General features: G+C 41.2%; 1 protein-coding gene across 1 annotated transcript; it reads left to right on the top strand.

Moving 5' to 3' along the window:
• The first annotated feature begins 403 nt into the window (after nt 1–403).
• On the top strand, nt 404–25,802 carry bin3 (bridging integrator 3). Its single transcript, XM_084550698.1, has 9 exons — nt 404–504; nt 6,344–6,392; nt 7,138–7,178; nt 10,486–10,547; nt 12,114–12,250; nt 16,445–16,485; nt 20,948–21,089; nt 22,099–22,233; nt 24,347–25,802. The coding sequence occupies exons 1-9, from the start codon at nt 497–499 to the stop codon at nt 24,491–24,493; spliced, it is 762 nt and encodes a 253-aa protein (XP_084406824.1). The 5' UTR covers nt 404–496; the 3' UTR covers nt 24,494–25,802.
• The last annotated feature ends 23 nt before the right edge of the window (nt 25,803–25,825 follow it).

The following is a 25,825-nucleotide window of genomic DNA, read 5'->3' as shown; positions in this document are numbered from 1 at the left end:
GGTCCTTTTATGATGAGCTGAATATTGAAATGAATTTTACTATATCCTTGTGATGGGGAGATGTGCTCCCCTGTTTACTTGGCACTTCAGTTTGTTGTAATGCAATTGTTTTGTTATTTCTATGTAAGTACTTGAATAAAGAAAAATATAACTTGCCTTCAGTTTACTTGGGTCGTTGGTCTTTCGCAGGGGCGTGCACCTCCACGCGCGCACCCAACACACACGCATTTAAATACGGAATTAAAATAATGAACATTATATACATATATTTTTTTACATTACACACGACAGTTCGTTATCTGATATTATTGTATTCGTAGATTAGGTTTATTTTTATTTCTACTTGACCGTCTCTGTGAAAAAAACTTCCTGGAAACACGAGCGCCTCAGCTCCGGACTTCCTGTTTAATGTCCGACTGTTGACTGGTTGAACGGGATGGTTCTCGGAAGATAATAAAACTTACCCAGTGAGACCGGAATAAAAAGTTCACTCAAAATGAGCTGGTACGTATCTTGGCTACACGATTAATAAGGTGTACTAGAATTAAGTATAATATGAATGAAACCATTTGTGATGATTTTAGGACTTGCTTGTCGATCGGGCTCCGACTACTTCCCGTAGCGCTACACAAACAGTACAGTAAAGCAGGAATTAGCTCGAGCTTGTTGAACTCAGCTGTTCGCGAGAAAATACATCCGCTGGGTACTTTTATATGTTCGTTTTGGGGGAATTGTTTGCACAAGGCGGTTTCTTTAAAACATCTGCTGGCAAAGCGGCGATTGTTGCAGACAGTCTGGTTAGCTAACTTCGAGCGATGTTTATCAAAGTCGAGTAACTAGCTACATGTATAATATCTGGTAGCTAGCTGTAGTTAGCCGCTTGGCAAGTTTTACAGAAAATAGCGAACAAATTACATATAGAAAGAGAATTAACGACTGTCCGAAGTCATAGCTGCATATCTATAGTAAGAAACCCAGATAAAGCTTTTGACATAACCTAGAGACTCGGTGTAGCTAATTTCCAGGTCAGTAGGGTGAATGGTGAAGTCATTTAAAGGGATTTGTTCAACAGTCGGCGATAAACTGCTGGTACAGTTAAGTGTAAGATTGAATGTTTGTTGTTTGCACTCCTGTGTGCAGATAATAATGCAGATAATAGTACTGTGAATGGTGTACGGTTTATTAGTCTGTAAATAGGTCAGTATGTTGACACCCATGATAAATCCTAACAACAGTCTATAGGATTCATCAGGTATTATCAAACCTCTTGGCCCAAGATAGTGTTGTGATAGTGAAACACAAGGCAGATGGTTTGGACACCCCAGGTTTGGTCTATTGAAATATACACTCACTTGATAGTTCATTTGGCACACTCGTGAAAACGTCTGCATTCTCGTATAACACTCCTGCACAAACTCTTTGCTTCACGAAGGTTGTGGTACTTAGCGTTTGATTAAAATAACTTAGAGAGCTGTTGAAAAGTGTTTTCACTTTAGAGTCTGTGGTCTGTAGCACTGTACTGAAGTGTATTGTTGTACCGACACATTTCCATTCATTTGACAACCCCATTTTAGTCAGCGGGATGTGGCTAAATAATAAAAACATTTTAATTCAGTACAGTTTAACAGAATCACAATCTACATCTTCCTAAGTGATCGTACAGTTACCACCTCTTTACGCAGTTTTTCCAACATCAACTGAATATTACTGCAGTTGCAAAGTTAAGATTTAGTACAAGTCTGTTGTATTAGACTTGTCTGTTGGCTTCTCTGATTAAAAACAGACTACAACAGAGACACTCAATTTCAAGATGGCCTCTGTTTGTTGTCATGCAGTGTATTCTATACATTGAAAATGTATTTATAAAATAAGCGATAGAAAAATCAGTAATGAAAGTAATCGTTGGTTTCAAGGAGTACAGTATTGGTTACTGTTCCATGTATTGTTGCGTAATACATTTGTAATTTTTTATGGAGTCACAGATAATGAAGGGATTAAGTTAAATGGGTAGTGACGGGTGGTGCGAACAGTAGTTTACGTGGATTATCTGGATAGATATTAGCTGAGTCTGCAGGTTTTGTTATCTGAGATCTTTCTGACCATTTTCAGAGGTTTTTGGTGATTTGACAAAGACTTATTCAAAGAAATTGTTATGAATGTGGCCTACATCTACTTTACATTTTAGGTCTTTGTATTATGAGGTCAATGAAGATGACCATTTCCTACATGTTTTATTGTGTCACTCAGGGTTCATGTATGACTATAGCTGATTGTTTTTATTACACGTATGCAGACATGTGGTATACCAGTCCTCCATTGTGTGTAGTTGAAAAAAGTTTTGCGTTATTCACTGCTTGCTCCTCTGAATTCATGAATGCAGCTCCAAAGAGGAAATGAAGAGAAACTAACTTTTTTCCTCTGACGTATATGTATATTAACTCCCTTTTATAATACATTACACATACTGAGTGTCATTTTTCAACCGAGACGGTAATCAAGTAAGCAGGATGGCATCACTCGGTTCAGTCACACAGTCAATAGCTGGCAAGCGACACTTTTACCAGCACGCACTGCCAAACACAAGGTCAAGAGTGGAGTGTTTGACCAATGAAAAGGGTCCTTCATGGGCGCTGCTGACTGATACATTCCAGCAGGGCCTGCACACTTGCTTCTATGACGTGAGAGGTTTGACTTTGGGGTCATCATCAGAACAATCCTGCCTCCCAACATCTTCAACTAACCCTCTGTGCTCCAGGGAATATCCAAGGTCGAATGATGCTCTATCTCTTTAATGGTGTACACATTTGCAGTTTTTGTGAAAAGCCGTCGGTTTTTCCAGTGAGTGAGTAATGTGTGCCGGAAAGAGAAGACTGTTATGTCTTTGTTCATGCCTACGTCCTTGCCTGATGACGGTGACGTATATCCTATGACAGCAAAGATAAGATAATAAGTGCTATAACTGCAATTTGACCACATTTATTGATAATGACAAACAGCATCTATGTAAAAGAGCTTTTTTTATATGTATCACATCTTTCTGTGAGGATGTCACATCTAACGACGCTTGCCATCATTTGGCTTAAATTTGCTTTCAGAAAATGTTTGACTTCAGTTTATATAACACATAATTTTTCTGTCTTCGGCTGTCTTGTGGCCGACCCATTGCCATGTTAGATTCTGGGTTGTGGGTTCACAGGACTGGACTTACCAATGTTTCTAAATGTGACAGCCCCAGAAATAATGCTGTGTGAAGAAACATTAAAAATGATTCTCACAGTGACTACCATCCTCCCTCTTTCTCATTCTCTCGCTCTGCTTGCAGTTTCCCTTTCCCTCCCCGAAGCACACTTCTCTCTGTGTGTTTGCCAGTTCTCATGAACAGCCGGAGAGAGTGACCACTTTTCTTTGGCTCTTTGTAGAAGTGCATATACACTGAATCTATAACACCGAGGGCCACCTTCAGTTTTTTCCAACCAAATACGCTATGTTTTTTGCTATGTTCAAGGTAGACATCCACCCTAACATAGTTATACTTGGACAAACACTCCTTAGCTAGAATTAGAAATAAATCCTGGGTCCTGTCCTTGCCAAAATATAGCAAAATAACTGAAAGAAACATTTAAATATACACTGCCTGGCCAAAGAATAAAGTCACACATTCTAATATTTCATTGGACCACCTTTAGCTTTGATTACAGCACACATTCACTGTGGCATTGTTTCGATAAGCTTCTGCAATGTCACAAGATTTATTTCCATCCAGTGTTGCATTAATTTTTCACCAAGAAATCATCTCATCATCAATGCAAGATGCATTGCAAGATGCATTGATGATGAGAGAGTCTGACCACTGCGCAAAGCCTTCTCTAGCACATCCCAAAGATTCTCAATGGGTTAAGGTCTGGACTCTGTGGTGGCCAATCCATCCTCATGCTCCCTGAACCACTCTCAATTTGAGCCCGATGAATCCTGGCATCTTGGAATATGCCCGCGCCATCAGGGAAGAAAAGATCCATTGATGGAATAACCTGGTCATTCAGTATATTCAGGTAGTCAGCTGACCTCATTATTTGGACACATAATGTTGCTGAACCTAGACCTGACCAACTGCAGCAAAACCAGATCATAGCACTGCCCCCACAGGCTCGTACTGTAGGCACTAGGCATGATGGGTGCATCACTTCATCTGCCTCTCTCCTTACCCTGATGCCCCCATCACTCTGGAACAGGTTAAATCTGGACTCATCAGACCACATGACCTTCTTCCATTGCTCCAGAGTCTAATCTTTAAGCTCCGACCATATTTCTTCCTCGAAGACGATGGTTCCTCACTGTCCTTCCAGTTTTAAATAATACGTTGGACAGTTCTTAACCCAATTTTAGTAGTTTTTGCAATCTCCTTAGATGTTTTCTCTGCTTGATGCATGCCAATGATATGACCCTTGTTAAACTGACTAACATCTTTTCTACGACCACGGGATGTGTCTTTCGACATAGTAGTTTAAGAAATGAGAAGCTACTTATTGCATCAGTTGGGGTTAAATAACTTGTTGCCAGCTGTAATAATCCAATAGGAGGCCCGTACCTATTTGCTTAGTTAAATCCAGGTGGTGACTTTTTTTTTTTTTTTTTTTGGCCAGGTATGTTTCATGGTGTATTGATGGCAGTTTGGGAGCACTGTTGTAATGTTTATGCTGAACTGTTCCATTGGTTTGTTGTTTGTCACGAGTGTCAGATTAGCCGATTTATTAATGGGATATGTAGTCAACACTAAACACAACACTAAAAACGTTTTTGTGAACAGCAAGTCATAAACATTTGCACATTGGTTGGATTCGTCTGACAGGCCTGAACTGAACCTCTAGTGGTTGTTTTGTCTTAAAGCATATGTTGAAAACTGATCTTGCAAGATGTAGTGTGGCTGTGGGAGGCTGCTTCTAGTTGTTGTAGCTTTGGGAGAACACTGATCTCCAGCCTATATAAAAAAAAAAAAAAACTGTTAAATTATGCAACTGTTGTACTGTGAGAAAGGAATCCCAAACAATTTGAAAGACCACTGCATGCGCAAGTGTTTTAATTAGTGTGACGTCATAGCATACCCAGGTAGTCGGAGAAAGGTGAGTCACTTAAGATGCTGAGTAATTCCTGTCGTTATTTTCCATTATGGCTCACCCAAATGATTACATAGTGGTGAAACTGCTTTCATGAGCCAAGAACAGCAAAAAGAACTGCATTAGTGATCAGTTTAGATTCAGGTGACTGAAGCGTCTGTGTTTGAATATTGATTTACAATATGCTCTTTATTTAAAACAAGGCCATGGAAATTGATACAGAATATAACTTGAAGTCGTCAGATCTTCATGCCTGAGCCACCAGTGAAACAGTTTTTTCACTGGATTAAACCTGCTGTTATTTGACCATGTTGAGTTATATGATTGAGCTGTCATCAAACGGATCTTCCTCACACATCAGTAGCATTCCCCGGTTGCACAACGAGGCCCTACATCACACCCTCTCTTTTCCATCTCATTAGTCTACACACCTTTCTTTTGACGCAGCTGCTGCCTCACCCTGCCTGTCAGCAGCAACTGTCCATCATATAGCTTAGATTTCAGACCATTAGTTTCACATCAATGACAACCTGCAGCCAGTCACATTGGCAAGGCAGTGTTTTCCATCTCACGGCACTCTGATGCTTGGCAGCAACTTATTAGGGCATAGGGAATGTTTTGAAATAGGAATAAAAGATTGTGTTTTAACTAAGAAAGAACATGTTTCTTTTTCTTTTACCGAAACAAGACTAGGGGCATAGAATCTTTCATAAGTAAAGAAAAGTTGTACTTTGTCCTAAAAATTGCTTGCAACCATTGCAGATGCATTAAATTTCCCGACGTTTTTTGGTCTTGATTTTTGTCCTGATGGTGTCCTTTCGAGTCCTTTGTGTTCTGGAAAAGACTATTTTCCTGATACACAATATAGCATCTGTGTTTGGTTGCCAGCTGGGGTCATGCAGCTTAACCACCCAGAGAAGAGGAGACAACCTCTTCTATTTAACAATATCCGCTTGCAATCGAAGCCAGATGTGATCAGCGATGACATGAAGACATGAAGTTAAATTACATGGCACTGACTGCATGCTTGAGAGGGACACGGGTTAACAGCCTCAAATTGTCTATTTCGGTAATCTCAAGGAGGCAGTTGTTCACCCTAAGACCTGCACTGACCTTTAGTCAGGCATCATGCAACTGATGACGATGTAGACATTCAATAATGTCACCTTTTTTGTAGTCATTTTCCAGTTAATTATGTCTGTCACCTCTCATTGCTTTTCGTGTCTTTTCAGGATTCCCTTCAAGATTGGACAACCGAAAAAACAGATTGTCTCTAAAACTGTAAGTCCATAGAAACTTTCACTCTGTTCACGCGTCACTCAAAAATGTCTGAATTAACCAAACATATGTTAAGCTTGTATTTTAAAAAAAGTACACATGTTAAGGCTTAGCGGCAACTGATAATGGCCTAAATACTGTCATTGGTGTGCCACAGCCAACAGACTTATTGGATGCCAATTTGTCAAATCCATTCAAAGGGGCAGAGGTGGTTACCTTGAAGTGACAGTGAGTAGGTGTTCTCCTGGCTGGAGAAAACCACTTCCACTGTAATGGGTCTGTGGCACGGCAGTCACTGTCAGACTGGTTTTCCAGCTTCCTGTGCCATCCTAAGCAAAAAATATTGGAGTGGGTTAGAGGAAGCTCAGTTAGATGATCCAGTAGTGACAAAGTGTCAGCTGGCTTTGTTGTTTGGGTCACTGTGGGCAAATCCAGGAGCCCACAGAACCACAAGACAGGAACCGTGAGGCCTCGCTGCTTGACGTTTTAGTACAAGCTGTATCCCCATTCAGACCAACACAGTAGGTGCTTCTATACTGGTCAGCTTGTGTCAGCCAATACACCGTGCTGTAATTCCTGATGATAATTGAATAGTTAAACGCCCTGAGACTCCAACAACATTCATTCAAACAAAAAAGAAAATGTTTATGGCATGTATTGTATATATTTTACTATTGTTGTTATTTGTCTGTTTCAAATTGTCTTACAAGAAAATGTTAATATACATGGATATTTATTTTTTTTTTAGGTTGAAAGAGACTTTGAGCGAGAATATGAAAAACTCCAAAAGTAAGTTCACTGTTTGATTGAAGGTTTATAAGTTGGTTTCTACTTAGGTTTCTATATGTGTTTCTGTATGTAAAACGTAATTTGACGTTTGATAATTTCATTCAGAATCAACATGTTCAATAACAGCAGTGTTTAATTAGATTGTTGTTGGGGTGTTTTGGGTTTATGCATGTAAAATGTACTCTTATTGGCCACTTATTATTTCAGCATTCAACTGTGAGAAAATCCATTTTCCAGCTGTGGTGGAGTTTGAAATGTTGAGCTGTAGACCTTCTTGGGATTCTTTTTACCAAACACAAAGTTTATAGTTATTATTTCACTGTTTCTGTGAAACGAAGAAGAGCGCTTAAAGACCCGAGACCTCACATCTCAGAACAACGGTCTTTAGCTTTGCTGAGGTTGTAGAAACTCCCTGAGGGCCCAGCAATATGAGTGGGAGCATTTTCCTCTCAGGTTTTGTTGAGTAGGAGGGCCCTTTATCAGGAAGGTGTGGCGCCAATAGACCTTATAGATGAGTCAGAGCAGCAGGCGTGTACAGACATTTAGGTTCTCCACCCTAGAGATCCATATCAACAAATCATGGTGCATCTGCTGCCTAAAAACACTATGCTTGATAGGCATAAACAAAATCTGTTTTCATAGTTTGTCCACCATTTTAAGAATTGTGTTTAATGACCTTGCCACTAGCTAACTTACTATCCACTGACTTTTTGAGATCAGCTTGCTATAAGATAAATAAATTATACTAATTTAATTTTCTCATGTATCACTCTGCTGAATACACACCTGCTAAAGTAAATTTAGGTGCAAACATGTCTTTAATCTACCAAAACTAGACTAAAAAAAACTAACTCAGTAAATACTAATGTCTGGTTTAATTCTTGGCTTCAGCTGTGTGTGAGACCTGGTTCTTATGTTAAAGGAATCTGGTGTGAATGGTCAGAAATGGCGGAAAACCTGTTCGTTATATCATGACATACTCAGGATTTGTGCTCGGAAGTCTTAAAAATCATAGGACTGCCTTTTCAGTTTTCACCAGGCGATGATGATTGTGGCTGCACGGGCCGTAGGGGCACCGGGGCAAAGAGCAGCAGCTGTTCCAATAGGTCGCTCTATTAGCACCTTTTGGAAAGAGACTCCAGGCTCACCTGGCACTCATCCAGACTGACTCTCTCACTGCCAGCGCTGACGGAGTAGGGAAGACGCAACAGTATTGTGCAACACATTTTTAAGTAGGAGGCAATGTCTGGAACATGAGTTTCACATGCACTAACAAGCACTATGAGAACACATTTCGAGCGTACAGGCATTGGTCTCAGAGCGTGCTGGTTTGTTTACATATGCTTTCTCCCACTATCCTGCAACCCATCTTCATGATTGGCAGGGTTTTGCCACTATGCTGTTATTTTCCTCATCTCGGATTTGTTTTCTGTCGTCACTGTTAAGTGTCGACCATGTCAGCCAAGGCTACAAGACACTATATTGGTGTTCATTTATTTATTTATTGGGATTCCCAGTTGCATTCAGTACAAAATCAAGTTATATAGTAAGATTTCTACTGCTTCTGCTTGCTGTAAGCGCATAAACAGAAATAATAAAACTGTCCGCATATAAATATTTCCAGATGTTTTAAACAACTTTAGAAGCAATTTTCTAGTTGCAGGTATGACTCAATGCAGATTTGTAATTCGATAGCAGTATGGAAATTCTGTCTCTTAGGTCAGCTTTTAAATGCTCTTCAGATGTTCTCAACAAAACAGAAAAGCTTGAATGCCCCAAACTCCTCACATTCATTGCCCTGTTACACATGCACACTAAATATGTACTTATTGGGCAAATTATGTGATACTGACTTAATCATTCGTGGAATATTGCTGATAAACCGACTTGAGTATCGTTTTCTGCAATTACAAATACCTATTTTTTTAATAGTTGAATTGTAGCAGTATATTTTCACTACTTCAGAGGAAGGGTGATGAAGCTTGTGAGACCCAGTTTCATCTAATTGGTGAGATGGACACAAGAAGTTACTGTGGAGATTGTTCTGACAGAATGTTTTTTTTCCCTGTGGTGTGAACACTAGGGGATGAAGTTACATCATTTACTGCAAATGACATTTTTGGAGCAACCTCCAGCTGGTCTGTGGCGATTTAGTATAAAATGCTAAAAAAATGTCAAGGCAAACAAAAAGAAGAAGGACAAGTGATACAAAAAATTAACAGTTTTAGTTACCGTTTAGACCCTTCATACTCGGCGTTTACTACCCCTTTGTTTTTGGAAACAAAAAAAAAAAAAAGTGAAATTGCAAATACATATGAACCATCTAAATTCAAAGCTGTTGCAATCCGAATGCAATCTGACATGAGCTGCTAAACCATACATGTTAAGTTGTTGCTACTATTGTTGACAGTTTTCAGGGACTTGACACACAATCTGCTAATGTTTTTTTGAGTAGAACTTTTTCTTTGAGGTCTTATCAGTGGTGTTATGATTATGACAGTAAGCTACATTGCTGTGTACATTAGATAAGCACGCAGTAACAAGTCAAGCACTTAAACATAACAGTTTATGCAGGTGTGAGTATGCTGGAGTAATCCACAGCTGCAGAACAACAAGAAATTGCTAAAACCTTGAACTTGGAGGAACCGGATTTACATTTTTTGGTTTGTAGCTCTGAAATAGCCGAATCTGTTATACCAATATCTGTAAATCTTTTGGCCACTGGTGACATCAGAAATCCAATGGGATTACAGTGACTGTCTTTCTATTTAATATAATCCTCGAAAAGCAATGATGGGAGTGAAACCCCACCACACTGCATTTTTCATCAAACCAGGAGAAGCGATATGAGAGCGGTCTCAGGGGAGGTTCTAAACCGCTTGTTTGCCTTAATTGATATAATGAATGGCATGTGTTTTCAGCCTCCATAATCTGGTAATTGCCATTTTTAACACCCATCAATGGAATATGTGCGGTGGAATGATCGAAGACATTAATGCTTTTGAGCGGAAATGTAGTTGACAGTAACAAGAAGAATTCCCTGTATTGTTAATTAGCTAACAGATTTTATGTGGAATCAGTGAAATGTGTAATTCCGTCTCGAACCATATTTTTTAATACACTAATTTCTTTTTCTAAGTTTGTGTTTTTCTGTGTCTGTTTTGTCCACATCAGCATGTTTGGAGTTAATGAAATACATTATTTTTTTAAGTATAGATTATTATTGTTAATTAATCAGATAGTTGATAGTTGACTCTACTACTAAACGAGAAGCTGTCTGATAATCATTCTTCTGCTTGTCCCACAGGCTGGAGGATCAGACGAAAAAGCTTCACAAAGACATGAAGAAAAGCACCGAGGCTGATTTAGGTGTGTTCTGCCACCAACTTGTGCGTTACCTCCCAGTGTGCCATTGATCCCCACTTGTTCGCCAACATACTTGATGTTGCTTGGCAGGTTTTCAGGGCTACAAAGATGTTTGATTGTCTTGGTTTGTTTGTGGTGCGTTAGCTAAACAACTTGACAAATGAGATGAGAAAAAATGATCCTCCTCCTTAATCTTCTTTTATAGGCTTTTCCAGGCCATGGTAGCTCGTATGTTTTGTCTTTTTCTCAGAGCCCTATTATTCAGTTAGGGCTCAACTTGTGTACCATGTCTGGCATCATTTACTCGTGCATTTGTCTTCCACAGAAACTTTATTTACTCCGCGTTTAGTTGCTTATTTTTTGGTTTTGGATTTGTTTTTTGGAAGTAGCGGTAGACATGGCCTGTGGTAAGTAGTCAGTTGTGGGGGTGGAAGAGCGGGGACGGATGGAGCAGCAAGAGGCTTCTTCATTTCCTCTCCTTTGTGCTCTGGAATATGGATGTCTGCATCATCAAAGTGTCATAGCTGTCAGGGCCTCATTATCGTTAATGGATTCCATCTGTTGCGCAGGTCCCATCCACACCGACTGCAAACAAACAAAGAACTGGACCTACTCTGCATGTCAACACGGCATTTAATACACTGCTTTCCATATTGGCCATGGCGATATGCAGAGCTCCGTTGATCACGTGAACAATCATCAAGCAAGGAGCGATAATATCTTATGGCGCGCCTTCAGCTCACAGTTTTGATTAGGATTAGGTTAAATAACAACAGTCAAATAAAGTAGCAGGCATAACTTTGCATTAACTCTTCCTCTAGTCTCACGCTCTCAAGGTTTCACTTATTTGATCATTTCGCATTTTGTTTTTCAACCAACCAACTCATCTCTGTCATATCAGACGAAGTTATTCTTTAGAAATTCTGATGTATAGAGACAGAGAAACACCTCACCGTGATAATTGCTTGTTTGGAAATTAGTCTTGAGCGAATCCCGGGCAAGTGTGAAAAGATCAGCGATTGTCCCAGATCTCCGTAAAGCCCCCTTTCAGTTCAGCTCCTCTTGTCAGCATGCATCTCCTTAGTGCAGCTCATTTATTTAGACAGTGAAGCCATAATCTGATATGTGCTCTGTGTCTAAACAAAGTGGCATGAGTGCAGATTAACAGTAATTGGTGCTGTCAGTGTAGAATCATGGCAAAGATTCTTGGTGCACTTGTGAATATTCAGTACGGCAGGCAGCCCCACCACCCCCTCAGATTTTTTAGAATGGGGGCAGCACCGTGCTATTCGTCTCTTTCCCAAAAGCTCACTTGTAAATACCCTACCACATACAAACACATCACACTGATGAAACACTTAAAGCCACAATTTAATCCAGAAACGCCACCACAGTTCAAGAATCGTGTAAAATTCTGTCCTGAAGTAGATTTAAATATGTAGATGGGGGGATCTTCGGTAAGCCTTTTTATGGTCTGCAGTGTATATGATTTACTTTTTACACAGTTATTAAATTATGTTTTAACATTATTTCTGTTTGTGTTTGTTTTTGTGTTTGTGTGGCTGTCAGCCATGTCCAAAGCAGCGGTAAAAATCTCTGCAGACCTCCTGAGTAACCCACTGTGTGAGCAGGACCAGGAATTCCTGGCGTCCATGACTTCTTTAGACACAGCCATGAGAAGGATGGACGCCTTCAACCAGGAAAAGGTCAGACTCATTCCCACAATTAACATTTCTAGTATGTTTTCTCAGCCTTTTCTCTGTCTTCTCTGCACTTGTAATAGATTGGTGCCAGGTGAAATGTTTTTCTCCGACAGACAAAATAGGAAACTAGACAAGGTCTTGTTGAAAATGCATGTTTTTACATTTGTCAATATTTTGCTGCCCGTGGACTGAAAACTATCCATATGTCTTTCCTTCTGCTGTTTTTGAAAAGCATCTGTGGTATCATCCTCTATAAGCTCAAGCTACTGGTTATCAGCTGTGAAAATTGATGCATTTGTGACTCACTGGTGTCTAGAATAACTCGTACAATAGACGGGCCTTATCTCAACATGAAAACATGCCCTGCCACAAAATGTACAATAGTAACTCACAGCATGTGCACACGTCCATTGTGTCGCTTGTAGTATTTACTGAAACTAACACTTAGCTTCAGTTTAATACAATTCTGCATCGACGGGTCACCACATATGGTCTTGAAAGGTTACAGCTAAGAGTTAGCTGTTTCCTCTTTCATAGTCAAGACCAGAGTTTCAGACTTAATCCACAGACTGACAGGTGGGTAAACCAAACCTGACTATGCCCCTCCACTAATGTAGTCAAAACAAGTGTACATTTCCCCTCGTATTGTACTTGTATTTGTTGTTTGTGTTCAGATGTTGGATTTAGAGGACATTTCTTTTAATGTTTCTTCTTCTCATACTTGTATGTTTCGTCCTAAGGGCCAACCGTAGATAGACAGACATTTCTTTCCAGATCTGTAAGCAGTACATGATACTCTTGCCTGCTCTTTCACAGCAGTAGTTTGTGAAAATCTCTTCTTTGGCTCTCAGACCTCTTCAGTTTATTTGCCGGGTGCACTTCAGAGTTTGATTAGAATCATCGCCACAGGTAGTTATAATGTGAATCATAGTGGCACCGCATGTGTGCATCCTCAAGGCACTACTCCGTGAACAGTAGACATTTAAAGAGGAAAAAAATACAGGAGACAACACAGGAGATCGCACTAAGGCATAAACCGATTGACTTTTTTTCCATCTGTGTTTTCTTGACTCATTGCCCTGCCAGTAGGTGTTCTAGACTTTTCACATTTGTTGCCTCAAAGATATTCCCCTTTCTTTTGAAATTTTGTTGTCGACAAGAATGATTTCATAACCAACACAATAACAAGGGGGAGATAATCAATATCTTTTAAAACCAATGGATAATTTTATTATTCTGTGTGTTCTCAGGAATTACTATTATCTGTCATGGAAATGTGGAAACTGGAAATGTACAAACTCTATTGGGCTTTGAAGGCATGATTTATATTTTCAGGAAACCTCATGAGCGGGACTCACTTTCCGTAGAAAATTAAGGTTACTTACGCAGTGAATCATGCTAACCCACACTCCATTAAAATAGATTTCAAAATTGATCACACAGTAAGTTGGATTTGCATTTTAGTGGTAATGTTACGTCAATAGCTCTCTTTCCTCTTCTTCACAAAGTGACTTCATAGTCACACAGAAAAAATATTGTTTTGAATGTAAAATTTGCTAAAAGTGTAGTAGGGTGGAGTTAACGCAACTATTCTGTCGCAAATCACTTTTGTTTCTTTCCTTGCCTTCTGAGCTTCAACATACCAGTCGCTCAGATTGGCTTTGCTTACAGCTCATCAAATTTTACAGGAGCCATTTTGAGTGACTAGACAAAGTAAAATGTAGGTTGGACTCAGCGTGTGGGTTTGTGACCCGGGGTGCGTATGTTCCAGGACTTGGCTTGGTTGAGTGCCCAGGAGAGCACTCCTGCCAGTTTGACTGTTTTCAGGATGGAGTAGTTTTACATTCTTCTGATTTTATACAATATCACATTTATCTTTTCTCTTTTCATCGTAGGAAAAGAAAAAATTAAGCAGTGCTACCACTGTGCTCCTTTGACTGTAATCTAATGTTGGTTAAATCCATCCATTTCTTTCCGTGTCATGATTGAAGACTAGTTTGAATGTATCTTAATGTATCAAAGTATCCCTGCTCATCCTTTTCCTTCTGGCTAAAATTGTAACCTTCATAAAAAGCTTCAGGCATTCGCCTCTCAATTTAAGTCAGGCTATTAAGTTATTATCCAGGGACAGGATAATATCTTCATAGTGTTGTTGTAGTGGATAAATCTTCTAGCTATATGTTGTTTTTTTCCTGTTTGGCTCTATGACTGAGATGAGTTTGACAGTGGTTCAGTCAGACGCTTTTGATCCCAGCACAGTTATAAAGTTGTAAAGGACAACAGTCACCAACTGTATTGGCGTGGCTGCTGTGTGTATTTTTTTTTAACACACTTTCATCCAGAGTGGATTTTGACAGCTAGGTCAAACCTGATATTCTCTGCACTACTTTCAGTCTTACTAAATAAAAATCCTTGCCTTAACACAATGTTCAGTTCCAGGTTTGTGCTGAGCTGTGTGGCTCCCTTTGTAGAGTGGCTAAAAGTGAGCTAAAGGCAAAATAGCGATTGTGAGTTCTTTCTGGTCAGTCTGCTGTGTGTATCACCTCAAGGTTTGCTAGGTGTTAAAACTCTAGCACAGCTCACTCGAACACCACTCTAACTTCTCCCTTCAAGCTGGCTGTTGATTCTGACGGCACCAACAGCAAACCTTATTGCTCCAGCAAAACAGACACAAAAGCATCCACCCTTTGCTCTTCTTCGTGTTGAGACGAGATGTTCTGCCGCAGGGCCCACAAGTGAGAGAGCCAGCAGATAAAACGTGCAGCGATAATGAAGGCAGCAGTGGCCCAGGTCTGTGTGTTTATTTCTGGGGCTGAGGAGGGCGCACAGCCCCGCCGGCACACTGCTGCCGAAGCTGAGCCCCAGTGTAGATGGCGGCAGCGCAGTAGAGGATGCTCCGTTTGGAGGGATATTGATTTCCTCTGCGATCTGTGTGTATTTTTGGGAGGCCTGTGTGCCGGGATGGCCTCTGCCCCGTGACTCACTGATGGAGACTGCTGCTTGAGCGCCGGCCTCAGGCTTTGCAGGGCCTCCAAGGAATAGCTCTGCCCCCCCTCTCTGTGGGAAGGGGCAGAGGGTAGAGGGCACCAACATGCTTAAGCAAATCTGCCGCTGTTCTTCTCCCTCCTCGCTGCATGCTCTCACCTTAGAAGCAGCAGCGCAGCTCAAGTCGGGGAGGGGGAGATGGTGTGAATATGTAAAACAAAGAAAATGTGAATTCCCATGTACTTATTTGTTATTGGTTCTCTGTTTTCCCTCAAACCACAATCAACCATTTTGTACTTGGAAATCTGCCTGTGTGAAGCAGTGAGTGTTGTTGTATGATCTCATAGATGGTCAGGGCATTTTTTTTACAAAGCACAGCTGCGATCCTGCTTCCTTGTTGTTGTGTGATTGAACGTCCTTCCAATAGTAAGTGAACATATGATTAGTGGAGATGCTCACTATTTTCATGCAGCTGTCACTTCAGATCTCACTGCTTTTACACTCTCTTCTTTTCCGAGCATTTGCTCTTCACTTGACTTGATTGCCTCTTTTATGCTTACAGATCTAGTAGTAACAGTCATTTTGAATCTGCAATGTAAATGACGCTGGAAACTTTATTAATTGTGCACCAACTTCTGTCGATGAGACTTTGTGCTGGGGCTGGAGGCCCCAAGATGAGATGTTCGTTTACTTCCATTTAACACCCCCTCTTCCCCTCCTTCCCTCCCCTGTCGTTTCTGGCAACCAGAAGGAGAATGCAGGAAAATATAAACTGTTATTGTTAAAATGTTTGTTTGTAAAGAACTTTCATCTTGTAAGGCAGCCCACCCTCCACAGGATTTGAAATCAGTTGGGCTTTTCTTTCATGTCCCTCCCCTGACAGTTCCATCCTTTTGTATCGCAAGCTCAATGAATATTCAGGGATTTCTCCTCAGGGCTTGTGTGCAATAAAAGAGTCAACGTCATGAAAGTTTCTTTGCGAGCCCCCCCTCCCCTTTTTCTTGAGTGTTCTGTTTGAAATATACACAATTGTTGATGTTTGCGGCGTTACGTTGCAGCTAATGAGCGAGACATGTAGAAGCTGTTTGCTTCCGACTTCTGCTCTAATGTAACTGACTTTGACAATGAGTAACAATTTGTATTATCAAGTCCCTTGACATAGAGGTGATTATTGCTTATGACTGCTTATAACTGTTTTTTGTTTAATTACAGGTCAACCAGATCCAGAAGACTGTTATTGACCCTCTGAAAAAGTAAGTGTCTTTCTTGACTTTTCCTACTCTTGAATTATAGTGTCACTCTTGTAGATAAGGACTGGTTTTTAATATCTTTCTGTAACAGACCAGATAAACGTAAAATTTGTTTAGAGCAGCCGAACAATGGGAATTCTTTGCATATGACCAGTTAATTTCAATGCAAATCACAGGACAGTATTGTAAAAACAGTTTAGTTCCGTTTTGTGGCTTCATATCCCTGATGTGGTAAATCCATATGACTCTCTGGGCAGATAAAGTCCAGTGCCCTGTAACATTTTTTATTATTTGACCTGGCTCTGCTCTTAACACTAGCAGGCTGGACCGCAAAAAGGCCCACACCATAGTGTAGTAACACAGATTGTAAAAATGAACTGGGGAGTGAGCGGTGTTACTGTGGTGGCGATGGTGCGTCTGGAAGTAAGTTTATTTGGTTCTCATTCCTAATACTCGCCCCCGTTTGGGAAGGCTGTGAGTGCTATTCCATCCCTTAAGCCTCACTTTGTACGTACACACACATGCAAAGCAGAGGTACTGAAGGGAGTGGTTGGACTATCCCACCAGTCTTCCGGAGGGCTTGTTAAGGTTTTGCTTCCTCCTCTTGGCTCCTCCCTGGAGATTAAACATGTGCTCTGTAAGAGAGTACATTAATACTGTTATTACAGCAAATTTTATGTATATCTTTATCCCAACATAACCAATGGGAAGAGAATCTCTGTCAGAGCATGAATAAGTTAGATCCATGTGTGTGCGTGTCTGTGTGTCTGTGTGTATGTGTAAAAACCCCTCTCTTCCTCGTGTGTTCTGGTGGCGGAGCAATGACAGGATGGAATGGTTCTAATTTCCTCTTCCTGGTGGGCGGCGGCGGACGTGTGGGCAGGCTCAGAAAATGGCAATAGGCCCAGCTTCCTGGGCCCAGAGTAGTGGATTGGTTGGGGAGGAGAACTGTCTCAGGACAGTGCACGCTTTCACACATACATACACACAAACACCAACCCAGATTTTAGAGGGGGCGCTGTTACAAAGATGGTATTTTACATCATAAAGTTAGGCATTTACTAGATTCTAAAACTGAGCAGAGGAAGTTAGTTCATAGACGAATTTTAATGCCAAGCAAACTGACCTCTCTTTTAACTTCTCTCCTTTGAAATCTCACCAGTGTTACTTATAAGTTTATTAAAGTGTCTTTTATAAATAAAAAAAACAAGACACAAAAGGTGCTATAATTTAAAGCTTCCATTAAGATTCCATTAGTCCTTCACTAATGAATATTATTCATTGTTTACTTGTCTCAAAATACTCTACTGGCGTTCTTCTGGTCATTGTAAAGACAATTAGAGAAGAGTTGAAAAGGAGACTGTTACATTAATGGAAGAATTTCAAAGGGTTGCGTGTGTATGTATATGCACGTGTTAGGTACGTGATTGTGTCCATGTGTGATTTCTGTTTAAAATTTTGGCATCCCTTCTTAATACTTAATGTGATAAAATGCACAGTAAACAAACAAAAAGCAGCCCCCCTGCTTCTGCCCTCCGTGTCTTTTTCTTTCTCTCAGGCCCAGGCGTGAGCTTCATCCACTCAGCGGGGTCACTGGATGACATCACTATGTTTATGCGAGGGGAGGGGAGTGCGTGGGCTTTGAGGCATTTGTGTTATCTAGGCCTTCTAACCTAGCCCTTTCTGCTCCGTTGCTCGTTTGGGTGAGACAGAAGTCAAGCCTGTTTGGAGACCTCTGCCCTGGGTTGAGCTAGGACTGGACAAACCACCTTCACCCTCTCAATCAGAGGAAGGCTCTGCCCCCTGATGCGGGTTGTGAGCCACGGAGAGAGGACTGTTGGGGCTTAGCTGTGTGGCTAATGCAGTGGTAGAATTTTGGTTGATTTTGATGTCGGAGTTCAGTTTTGTTTTGTTTTTCTTGTTGTTTTTTTTACATACCCAGGATGTTTGTTTTATTTCCTTATCTGGTGTATCGTGTATCCTGGTTGCGTGAGTTGCGTGAGTTTTGCACAACAAAGCATGAGGCAAGTTGCTGCAGATCAAACTCTCCTTTTGCTGACACAAAGGAGGTTCTTCTGGCATGTACGTCATAGTCAAATTCCCATGGCCCACTGCTTCTTAACTATTCATACAACAGGTGGTAGTTATTTTACATTCACAGCAAGCATATTTTAAAAAAACTTGCCATGTGAGCTAACCTAAAGTCTTCATCTGAGACAATGACACATATAGGTGGTAATTTGCACATAAACAATTCACTTTCCCATATTTTTAGTGGCTTGCTGTGTGTTGTTTGCAGTAGAGAGTTATGCGATGGTGATAGTCAGGAGGGACAGCCAGCCTCCTAGACGAAGGGTGTCTAGACCAGACTGGGGCTTGGCTGACGGGTCAGACTGGCCTGTCTGTGGATTGGCAGCTACTCGTAAACACTTTCTCTGGTCCAGATGCTATTTCCAGCCAGCCTTTTCACCACACCCTGACCTGTCACATGGACAGTGGCGTGCCCTTGGCCCCTTTGTGGCCCTCAACCAGTGTGAGACTTCATCCAGACAAGACTCACCGCAAAGTCAGACCTTCCTGGCTGACCTGTAATTGTCCGGCCAAGGCAGAGATATCGAGGGAAATGTCCAAGACCTGAACCGTTTTAGACAAAACTATTATTACAAAATATGTATAAGCTGCAGCAGTGTCATGCGGCAGCCTTGCACTCAGCTGAGTCACTTCTAGACCAAGCATCCAGCACAGAATAGACAGGAATGTGTTAACAAGCAGTTGGCTTTGTGTCTAGCTCTTTCTCCTCCTCCAGTATGAGGACAGAAGTGGCCCTTAAGCCTCTGTGTGCTGAAACATAGTAGTTGCTGGCAGTGTTGTTCCACTTTACGCAGACACGAGGCCATGACGTGGTGTGTCATGATGAAACCACACCATGCTGCCAGGTGAACTACTGAATTCTATCAACCTTTGTGTCATCTGAAAGCTGGTTTGCTGCTGCGTTGTCGTCAGCCAATAGGATTGTGTTGGAGAGCAGTCATGCCTAGAGGGCAGTTACATAATCCCTTGGCGCTTCAAGTATGTGTACACTGGAGCAGATAGTAGACTTGAGGATCGGCATCCACCCCTGCCATAAACTGGGCCAAAGTGGTATTTTATAAATAGTGGTAGAGCGTGGGCCGTGGGGCTGGGCTGTGTTGAGCTCTGTGATGTCACTCAAAGAGTACAGGACCACTCCTTGCTTGACAATCCCTGCTTGTCTAAGTCAGAATCTCAGTTCGCGTAACCTTTCATACTTCCCCCCCCACTTCCTGGTCTCTGGTAAGGCGCACGGGCAGAAGCACGTGTAATCTAGAATTTCAGAATTAATTCACAGGTTCTCAGTGGTTCGCTCATCTGCTGCAAAGAACAGGGCAAAGGCTGACATGGAGAGGAACATAAATCAAAGCCCACACATTTTGTGGCTAATAACGCCATGGGCAGAGGCCCACATAATAAACTATTGTAGTAGTATGCCTACACACTTGATGAAATGCTTTAAATGAGTCATTCAAAAAAGCTATATCTAATTCTTCATTACGATTGTTTTTATTACTGACTCACATGGAGCAGGCACCTGGGTGACTAATGTTGTAGCCTGTTTATGAAAAGCACTGTCACTGGTAACTGTTTATATGTTAGGCAGGCCAAATATCTGTTTTGTTTGTCTTCCCTGGCTATTAGTTTGTTAGCAACCGCTTGCTGATGTCTTACTTCCACGTCACATTCCCTTTTATCATGTGTTGTATATCCTTAGCGTTTTACAACCGATGAAAACGGATTACAGCCACCCTCGTTTTTTAAGAAAAAATTCACACATTTGAGCATTTTTTTAACCTTCTTGTTTAGACGCTATCTTCCAGCTGCCTTAACTTATATTTTTATGAATATTTACTGTATACATTATTCCCTTTTCCCATTAAAATCAGCCACAGAACCAGTGCAACAAGTCCCAGGATGAAGCTCAGACTCCTGTTGCTAAGTTACAGATGAATGTTTTCCTATTTTTAGTGCTGAAGACCAGGATTCTTGTTGCAAGAATATATTTTCATTTGGAATATGATAATTGTCACAAAATGAATTGTTTTGTGCCATTCTCAACTATAGTAATTAGATAATAGATTAGAGGGAGCCTAATGCAGAGCTGTCCTCTGGGATTTGAGAGTACCTCTACAATAAGATGTTAAAGAGAGGGGTTTATTAAATCATAATGATTTTTATTAAGATACGGCGCAATGCAGAATTCACTTTATAAATTACATAGAGCCGGTAAAGCTGTTATCATGAACTTCAGATTATTTTTGTCTGTGCTCTGAGGATATTTTTATGTTTGCGTTCATGAACTCTTGCTGTTTTTTTTTGGTTTTTGTAACGTGCATATTTTTATCATTATTTTTGTTTAACGCCCAGGTTTCTGTGTGCTGGTTTGTTTCAGGTATAGCGGTGTGTTCCCCAGCCTCAACATGGCAGTGAAACGTCGGGAACAGGCGCTGCAGGACTACAAGCGGTTGCAGTCCAAAATGGAGAAATACGAAGAGAAAGAAAAAACCGGGCCCGTTATGGTTAAACTACATCAGGTATTGCTAATTTGAAGCTTGCAACAGTGCACGTGTTGGTCCGCTTGGATGCTCCCTCTAACTGCAGAGGTACAGAGTTCACTTGCTCTTACATGTTGCACATATTGTGAATAGAGCGCAATAAGTGGAAAAAGACACAAATGCTGACTGGATATGAGCAAAAATAGTTGAGCACATGCATACTGTACATGTGCGCTCCTTCACCCACGCAAGCTACAAGGCTCTCAAGTAGTGCCTTTTCAAAAAGGCACTGCTGCACATCTACAGGCACGTAATTGAGAATTGTAGACACACACATACACACACCATGAGGCCACTACAGAAGCGCACACATTCACAGATAGTGCTGCAGTGTTGCCTATGTTATTGCCTCTAACACATCCTCACATGGTGAGCCACCCACACACGTTGAGAAAAGCACTGTCAGGGGAACAAAGCCTTGAAGAGGCCCCTACATCCCTGCCCTTTGAGTCCCTGTGCACTTAAAGAAATGATCCCGACTAAACACTTTTATTCCATTTCAACTGCCATGTGTAAATAAAACTAAGGTGAAGAGACCATGCCATAATGCAGCAGATAAACAATATGTTGCAGCCTGAATATACCAGCTCCCCCCCCTTCCCCTTAATAAAAATTCTCACCCTCTCACACTTATTCATTGTGCATTCCATAACTCCATGCCTACAGTAGACTACCCACTAATACATTCACACACAGATCAGTGGTGCTGGAGTCCACTCACAGCCAAGTCTGCCCACATTACCCACTCCTCCTCGCTGTGGTCGTGATTACAGCCTTTTTTTTGCACTGCTTCTCCGTGGGAATTAAGCAAATATCTTTCTGAACAATAAGAAAAACAACACTAATGATGGCTCAAGTAAGGAATTTACTTGAAACTAACTTGTTTGTTTTCCTCATAATGTGTCACTCCTGGTGCATATTTATCTATATAAAAAAAAATGTTTTTAAATGGAGAACCAATACATGAACTGACATTTGTGAATTACAGGCAAAAGAAGAGCTCAAACCGGTCAAGGACGACTTCGAAGCCAAGAACAAGCAGCTCCTGGACGAGATGCCCAAGTTCTACTACAGCCGTATTGACTACTTCCAGCCCAGCTTTGAGGCCCTCATCCGGGCGCAGGTTAGTGACCCTCCTCAGGAGATACATACCTAATGAGTCTCTCACAGCTGCATGCACACACCCTCCCTACAGTGTGCTGTTACATCCCCTGAGCGTTGGTTATACAGTGGATAAAGAGTCTGATAAAGGGTGTGTATTAACCAGGCAGTCTGTCTCCCTCCACGCAGTCCTAATGTGATTAACCCCATGTGACAGCCCACACTACTGTGTTTAGCCCAGGAAGGCCTCATCTGTCTGGCTCCATTGCAGTCCCACAATCCTCTAACCTGAAGCTTCTCTTAAAGCGGCTGGGTGTCCCCTTCCCCCACCGCAGACCTGCCTGGCCGTGTCATTTCCTCTTTAGGACGGTCACTGGCACACTCCTAATTAGTAAACCAGATTAACCCAGACGTAATGACAATTAAGGAGTTCTGTGATGCCCTTTGAAGTTGAAATTAGCAAACACAGCAGCTATATCCAACATCAAAATTTTGCATGAATCTGAAGTCAGGCATATTCTTAGTTATATCATATTCTAGCTTTGTATGGTGGAAGAGCTCCCATTAGTGGCACTAGCTATTTTATACAGTCATCTTTATTCATGTAGTTCACACACATGAATGAGAAATATTAACATTTACACACACAGGCACATGTGGGTGGTCACTGGACCTCATCCCCAGCCTTCTTGCATGTGCTTGGTTTCATCCTCCGCTCCCTTCCCTCCCAGACGCTTGATGCTGCTCAGCTCCCAGCAGCAGCAGGAAAAAAGGCACAAAGGCTGCCTTTGTTTTGAGCATTCAACTTCACTGCGAGTCCAGAAACTGTCAGTGGGAGACACAGCCTGTGCTGTCCACCTGTACAGATGTTGATGAATTGAGACATTGTCTTTATTTAAAAAATAGATATTTTTTTTGTTGATCCTCTCACAATGGACAAACAAAGTTTAAGCACTTCCTGCGTGAAATGCAACTTCAATTATTTTTGTCAAAAGGTAATCTTGCTGTATAAATATTAAGCAGCTGGGACTATGAAGTCCAGCCAGACAGAAGTCATGTTAATTAAAGCTCTGGTCTACCCAAAAGCTCCTTTTTTGTATCGTAGGTGGTCACAGTTGTGTAAGGCTGCGTTTACTCCTCGCGGTGACTCGACTAATTGTAATAGTAGTCTTTGGTACAGAGGGCGCCTAGACACTGATCTGGTGTATATTATCATCACTGGTCATATGGACATTTCCGATGGCCCTTTCAACAAGCCACTTTTGGGAAGAAAAAAAATATATCCGCTTTACCCCCACAAACAGCAGTAACCCAATACTTACAGCCCACTCATGTGGTTTAGGTGGCAAATGTTGGTATAAACAAGCAAAGATCTCTTAGACTGAGAACTTAAAAAGTTTGTACAAGGTGGTTTAGAAACTTTTCAGCCTTTTGGCTGACAGTCTCTACACGTAAATCTTATTCTCTTTTGACTCTGTTTTTTCCCACCAGTTTCTTGGTTGGTCCTGCTGGTTTGGCCTTCAGTAGAACACACGTGCAGTTTCAGAGACACCACCGATGCCACCTTAAGAGAATGGCATTGCATGCATCATTGCAAAAATAAATATTGAGATGTGTGTGTGGGTTTCAAGGGGTTGTGTTTCCCAGTACTTTCATTCTCTGCCCACTCTTCTGGAGTCTTGTAATGTGATTAAAGTCTATTAATCATCAAAGCAACTCTCTAGGGAGCCTGACTCATGAACTAAGGGGAAGAAGCAGGGGTGGGAAGTGTCAAGAAAGCTTTCAGTGAACACTCTCTATCTCTTGTTCAGATTGGGAGAGAAAAGCAGGGTCACTACCCACTGAAGTGCTAGGTTTTGGGGCTTTGTCAGAGTTGTTTGATATCTGTGGGCTCCCTCTTCTGCGCTCAAATCACTTCTCATTAGCAGGGTTGAAGACCAGCCGCTTCAGACTTGTGTAAGTAAAAGCATGATTAGATTGTGTGAGTGGAGCAGAGTTCAGAAAGGAAATTGGAGTTTTCCTAAGAGGCATCTAAGAAAGGTCTGCGGATTGAATGTGTCTAGTTTTTGTCAGAGGACAGACAGGACTATTTTCTTCTGCCATCACAGTCTTTCTTTTTCTTTCCCGCTCACCAGGTGGTCTATTTCACTGAAATGTACAAGATCTTCAGCGAGTTAACAGACCAGATCGACCAGGCAGGGTTGACTGACGAGCAGAGGGAGCGGGAGACTGAGGCCAAGCTCAGCGAGCTGCGTGCTCTGTCCATTGTCGCAGACGACTGAGAGAGGGAAGCCGAAAAACTGGGAAGTGCTCTTTTCATGCCTCTCTGAATGGATTGAACTGTTTTCAAGCTCCTCTGGAGTTCAAACGGACAGCAATGGCCTTAACTTGATTATCAGTTTGTTTCCTTGCAGCCGCATCACCCCCCATTGCTCTTGCACTACACCCTCACGCGTCATCCTCGCTACAAAGACTCCTTGTAACTGAATGCCACATTAACTAAGCCATCAGCCAAGTGCAACATTATAAGCCAATATGTTGTCTTTTTTTTTGTTAAAGTGAAAGAATCAAACAGATCTCATTAGAACTTATTAACAGGGTTACACTTCGTGATTTTAGATATCTAGAAAAATCACTTTCTAAAGTAGGAAAAGCCCAAGGAAATGCTTTTTAGTAGTCACATCTTCTGTTACTAACAACCTATGAGATAGCTTATTGTTACCCAACTTTGAAATGACAAACTTTGCAGACCGAATGTTATGTAATGTGCTGTAGGTTATTCGCAAAAGACGTATTCCTATAGTTTGGTCTTTTCTCGTTATCTGTCAGTGTAGTTCTGTGCCATGCTGTGTGGGGTCTTTTTATTGGGGTTTATAAGATGGTAATTTTACACATCACCTGTGCATTACGTGCCTCCATTCTCCTGACACTGGATGTAACATGAAATTAACTTGTTAAGAGAGACTGGCCGTTCTGAAAGTTACACAGAGAACCAGTTGATGGCCTCAAAAAGACAAAAACAAAGCCTGGTGCGCCCTCTAGTGAAAAACACTGATTACAACACACACTCTCCTTTTGTTCACAGCATCCATCCTTTGTTCTATTGTTGGTTAGCAAAGAGGCTCACAGTCTAGGAAGTCATTTCTCATTTTTACACCACGGTTGGAAGCCAAGTTTTTTCAGCTTCCCTTGATTTTGGACCAATTCATGCCGTCACCGTACTCTTTTTGTTTCCATCTTCTATCAGGTCAGGTTTCAGTTTGATGAACACACTACATGTATGTGTATGGTAATGTAGACACACTGATTGTTCCCACGAAGGCAACTATTTATTCTTATATTATGAAGCGAAGGTTTAATCTGTATTTGTGTTTTGTTCTGCAATGCAGACTGAGTTATACTTAACTGTATTAATGAAGGTGCTTTTGTAATTAAGGTTGATTTTTTTAACTCAAATAAGTGAATAGTTTAGAGTGGGTTTTATTCATTTTTTTCCCAGATGTATTAATACCACAATCTGTTAATGTTTTCAGCTGTCATCTTGTTAAGCAGCTAATTAATCATAAATTAAATGAACTGTGAGAAAATCTACCAGTTACTCCTAATGACTTCCT

Source organism: Chelon labrosus (assembly GCF_963514085.1).
Source record: "Chelon labrosus genome assembly, chromosome: 9".
In the NCBI taxonomy this organism is placed as follows: domain Eukaryota; kingdom Metazoa; phylum Chordata; class Actinopteri; order Mugiliformes; family Mugilidae; genus Chelon; species Chelon labrosus.
Note: the sequence above shows the minus strand (reverse complement) of the source record. Positions and strands in the feature narration are given on the sequence as shown.